Source organism: Camellia sinensis, chromosome 4 (assembly GCF_055761805.1).
Source record: "Camellia sinensis isolate YWXY chromosome 4, ASM5576180v1, whole genome shotgun sequence".
Lineage (NCBI taxonomy): Eukaryota > Viridiplantae > Streptophyta > Magnoliopsida > Ericales > Theaceae > Camellia > Camellia sinensis.
In genome coordinates this window covers 83,185,370-83,190,684 of record NC_138964.1, presented here as the reverse complement: position 1 = coordinate 83,190,684, position 5,315 = coordinate 83,185,370, and the positions used below count along the sequence as shown (strand labels likewise).

Sequence of the window (5,315 nt, the reverse complement as noted above, 5' to 3'; positions counted from 1 at the left end):
AAGCCAAGGGCTTAATATGTTTGGTTTTGACACCTCTTTGTGTTAAGTCTTGGAACTTGTAGCCTCAGGGCATCTACTTTATTGTTCATTTCTTCCACTTTTATATAGTTACACATGCTATGGATTCATCTGTTAGGAGGGTGAATATGTATTGCATGTGAACACTTTTGTATACCTCTTCTATGAAATGAAATACTATTTGAGGGAGTTGGTTGATTGAGGAAGGATCGTGTGTTAGGTATATTTATCTTATCTTATTTATTGTTTATAAATTTGGGGTTGTTGCACAGATTATGGCAAGAGGAAAACAACACTATGAAGAGTAAAACTATGAAAGGAGAATATTAAAAAAATTGTCATAGTCATCTATTTTAGCTTTTCACTTGGTATAACTTGATGCTCACTCAATCTCTCACCCCATTATGAACTTTATTTTACTATTTTCGACAATGACAATGTGTAAAGTTGCTGAAAAATCAATTTGTGAGTAGTGAATGGATGTACGTAATTAAGCGTTCAACTTTTAAACTTTTTTCATTTATTTGTTTTGATTTTCTATTTTATTTTATTTTATTTTAGGGGTTGTATGAATTGCAGTACGAGAGTAATGAATGGAATTATGTAATTGAGTGCTCAACTTTTGAAGTTTTTAGTTTTAATTTTCCATTCAATTTTTTTTAAAGGTTGTATGACTTCTAATATGAGAGCAATGAATAGAGGTATATAATTAAGCATTTAACTAACTTTTTTTATTTATATTTTTGATTTTTATTCAATTTTAGTTTTTTTTTTTATATACTTGTAAGAGTCTTGTGAGCTCCAAAACTTCAAACTAATTTTCTTAATTTTTTATATTTTTAAATAACTAGAAAAACTTTCTATTGGTTAACCAATAATAATAATAATAATAAACCCTAATTATCCTTAAATAAAGACTATGAGTTCCAAACTGTTAATCTAAGTTTCTTAATTTTTTTAAAATTTGTTAACATTAAGAAGTACACATGTCACATAAATATTAGTCCATCCAAGGACGGACACAGGATTCTAATGTCCGCCGGGGGGGGGGGGGGAGGGGCAATGTATATACAATTAAAAAATTTGTAATGAGCATGTGGTATACAATATCAATTTCTACCCAAATATCACAAAAATACATAATTAGATGTTTCCATTCATCGTATATAATTACAAAATATTATCAAAATACAATTGGATATGTTCTAGTAAATCCATATTAATTTTCAAAAAAGCAACTATTTGCTCTACACATCCACTTAGGCATCTAAAGCTGTGCTCTGCATTCTTTCATAATATAAAAAGTATCTATGATGAAATTTACATCAAAATCTCAAGCAATGTCTTTCTCAACAAATGTTAACAAGTAGCTTGAAAGAAAATCATCTTTCATCCTGTTGCGCAATCTAGTCTTTACAATTTTCATGGCCGAAAATGCACGTTTTGTTGTCGCCGTAGAAATTGGTAAAGTTAGAACTAGATGAATTAATCTATCGACAAGAGGATAAATTGTTGACTGACTTGTTTTTACCAACAGTGGGCACAAGTTAGAAATTGTCAACAACTGCTGAAACTCAAGATGTTTAAGAATGTCAATCTCGTAGTTTTGCAATTGGAATTTCAAATGTATTTTTTCTTGCTCTATAAAGTCATTAGGATAAAATTGATTTGCAAGCTTGCATATATCTTCAATTTTGAACAAACTATAATCATCTCTAGGATCTAAAGCAGAGCTAAGAATAAGCAACTCCATCACATCTACTTTGAATCTGTTGTTCAATTCTTGCAATTGAGAATCACATATATATAATTGTAAAAATACCAACTCAAAAATGATGCTCAATAATAATGTGATCTCTTTGGTGACAAGCACGACCTCTACCAGATGTGTAACGAGCACTCATATCAGGAATATCTGTCATATTTTCCACAAAATAGTTGAACATTCTCCAACAAAGAAATCCATCCAGCTTCTCTATATTTTTAAACAAGTGCTTTTGTAGTTGACACTAGATGCATTGCATTTAATATATCTTGGGATTTACGTTGCAAAGCTTGGCAAAGATCATCAGTAGTCCCCATAATATCTCTCATAAGATGTAAGATAAAGACAAACTCAAAAGATGTAATCTTATCATAAACTACATCTGCATTTGTACATTGAGTAGAGGTGGCTCCATCATTGATGACATTACTTAAGACTGGACAAGTTGCACTAAACATATTTATCAAACTGGAAATAGATCCCAAGTAAGAACCCCATCGAGTATCTCCAGCCCGTTTCAACGTCCCAACTTGATTTTTGCCTTTACCAGTTTCAACTTCATCACTGGTAAGTTTTGTTACAATTTCTTCAGCTTGAGCAACTTTTAACTGATCATGCCTTTTATAAGAAGAGCTACATAGATTAACTGTGAGAGCCAGATAAGAAAAAAAATTGGGCAATGGGTATAACCTCTCTTGCTGTCACTCTCAATGCTAATTGGAGTCGATGAGCAAAGCAATGAACATAATACGCAAAATGATAGTCATGAAGAAATAAGGCCTACAACCTAGTTCACTCTCCACGCATATTAACACCATCATACCCTTGATCATGAATATTTTGTACACTGAGATTATGACGAGATAGGACAATACATATTTCTTCTTTCAAAGTTGCTAATGTCGTATCCGATACATGAACTATGTCAAAAAAACACTCCTTTATAAAACCATCTTTATTAACAAATCTTAGAACAATGGCCATTTGCTTCCTCTTTGATTCATCTCGAGCTGCATCCATTATCATGCAAAATTTTGCTTCATCAATCTCCTTATGAGTGAATCTTTGTATTTTGTCAAAGAAAATCTTAAGAATCTCTTTTTGAATTACGAGTAGTATGAAGCATTTTGAGGAGCTTTGTGTAACACAACATCTGCCACATCCGCATTATAAAATGCCAAGAGCTTTATCAATTCAATAACATTCCCTCGATTATTAGAATCATGACTTTCATCACTACCTCTAAATGCACAAGCTTGAAATGTAAGCCATTTGACAGCATCTATCGTAGTCTTCAACCGCAAATGGTTTTTTGCAACTTGTTGAGAAGTTTGTTTCTCAACTATCTTCTCAATGTGTTGCGATTGATTTGTTAAATCATGGTAGGATTTAACAACAATTCTGTGTGATAAATTAAGACCCTTTCCCATATGAGTTAAGAAAGCACAATTCTTCCCACTATTAACTTTCTTCCATGAAGAAAATCCATCAGAAATGAAAGTGCTAGAAGTAGTGCGTCCATTTGGTTTTGTAAAAAGATAGCAAGGAAGACTGTTAGAAATTGGGCGCCCTTCTGGCATGACCCTTTGAACCTTTTGAACCTTATCCATGTAAGTTTGAATTTGAATTCAAAACTTACTTGGATAACCACTCAGGATAGCCATATCTATCATATCAACTGATATGGATAGATGAGATATTATCCTATATATCTAATATGATATGGGACATGGGTGATTAAGAGAAAAACAACGTATGTTGTATGTTTTTCCCATATACTGACTCTCTCTCAAAATACAATGATCAAGAGCCATTTTGCACTGTGACTTGTATGAGTGATAGTCATTCTGTAATATCACTCCATTGTTGGGTTGATTGATCAGATTCAGGAAGCACGTGATTTACCCACGAGATCCTTCAATTCAGACTCTGTAGAAAAAGGTATGACCATAATTTTTGATCTACTGTGTTATAATACTATGATTTACATTGGTATCAGAGCCTGATTGAGTATTTTCATGTTTATTTTTATGCATTAAAATATGTGTATTTTTTTGTATAAATATATATACATGATATATGCATGAAAATTAATGAATGAGTAAAATGAAGAGCAGGGTTTCTGCACTTCCACTCTTATTAGATTAAGAGCATAAAATACTTCATTTTTATGTTCATTAAATGTCATTTTTAATGCCATAAATGTATTTATTTTGGAAAATGGAGTTCGGGAGTACCGAAATTGGACCAGAAAACACCCCGGAAGGCGGCGCCTGTGCCTCACGCGCCAGATGACACCGTTAGCGGCGGGCATGCGCTGCCACGCGCTCTCACGTGATTCCACGTGCTACCACGCGCCAAGCGCACAATACAAGCGCCTACACGCGCGTCAGCCACCCTGTCCACTCGCGCGCCATCCGCGCCACGCACGTGCGCCGTGCGCTGAGCCGCGCGCTGGGCCGTTCTCTGAGCCGCACACTGAGCCGCTCGCTGAGCCGGCTTCTGAGCCGCCTGCTGGGCCTCGCGCTGAGCCGCAGATGAGCCGCGCGCTGAGCCACGCCATTTTTCTCTGCCGACTTGGTTGCTGAAGTTAAGGCTCTGTTTGTTTTATTTTTAATTCTGAATCGCGTTAAATGGTCATAATTAATTCGTTATAGCTTTGTTTTAAGCGTGGTTAGGACCATTAGACTCAGAATTAAATTTTCTATATTCTGTAAAATTTTCAAAATTTTATGTAAATAAAAAATATTTTTCCTGAAATAATAATTCATTATTTCTACTTTAAAATGTATCTGGTGTTGCATGATTAAGTTTCTGGGGCTGAATACAGCTTATTGTTATTTGTTACCTAGAGTTTCTAATATGTTATAATTAGAATAGCATGATTAATTGTTATTTATTTAAATTCCATTATTAATTGTGACATAGCATGAGTTGTGTGATAATCCTATTCCGTATTATGTTAATGGGTCCTTATTATGAATTTGATTATGTGTCTGATATGATTTTGTCTGCCAATTATGTGAATATATGTGGTTTTGAATTTCTATCTGTTCACCGTAGGAATATCTGTTTGATTATCTGCTTTGGAAATTAAATTGAGGGCCTTATCGGCCACAGAACCCGAAATTGATTACGCCATTATGATTAGCATAATTTTTAGAGTTTACGGTAAAGTTTAATTGAAAAATTGATTCAAACCAGATTAAGTGGATTAAATTAGTGTTATAGTGCCCAATTATTTTATATTAAAAGAATGTATTTGAGGGAGCTTTTAAAAGGGGCCATTATACACACTCAATTCCTCTTTTTGTCCATTTTGGCTGATTTAACTCTCTAGAGAGAGAGAGACCCGAAATTAGAGAGAGAAAAGGGAGATCATCTAAGTTTTGCTCTTGAATCTTGGAAGGCTTGAAGATTGCTCAAGAATTTGCTATAGATTGTGAGAATTGAAGCTCCTAGGTGAGTGAATTTGTGAATATTAGTTGTAATCTTGTGAATTCAAGTTTGATTAATGGTCTAGAACTTGGAT

General features: G+C 34.0%; 1 protein-coding gene across 1 annotated transcript; it reads right to left on the bottom strand.

Annotated features, from left to right (window-relative positions):
- Positions 1 to 1,351: 1,351 nt before the first annotated feature.
- On the bottom strand, positions 1,352 to 3,213 carry LOC114315969 (uncharacterized). Its single transcript, XM_082923401.1, has 4 exons — positions 2,894 to 3,213; positions 2,064 to 2,416; positions 1,901 to 1,933; positions 1,352 to 1,800 (listed from the first exon to the last, which is right to left on the bottom strand). Exons 1-4 carry the CDS (start codon positions 3,211 to 3,213, stop codon positions 1,352 to 1,354), a joined length of 1,155 nt encoding a protein of 384 aa, XP_082779527.1.
- Positions 3,214 to 5,315: the final 2,102 nt, after the last annotated feature.

Bases quoted from the DNA above. Each gene is read 5' to 3' on its own strand.
- LOC114315969 (XM_082923401.1), bottom strand. From the start codon at position 3,213: ATGGGAAAGGGTCTTAATTTATCACACAGAATTGTTGTTAAATCCTAC. The intron at 2,417-2,893 runs GTAATTCAAAAA...TAATCTATGTAG, and splicing joins CAAAATGCTTCATACTACTC to CTCTTCTTATAAAAGGCATG. The intron at 1,934-2,063 runs GTAAATCCCAAG...AAAATATGACAG, and splicing joins TCTTTGCCAAGCTTTGCAAC to ATATTCCTGATATGAGTGCT.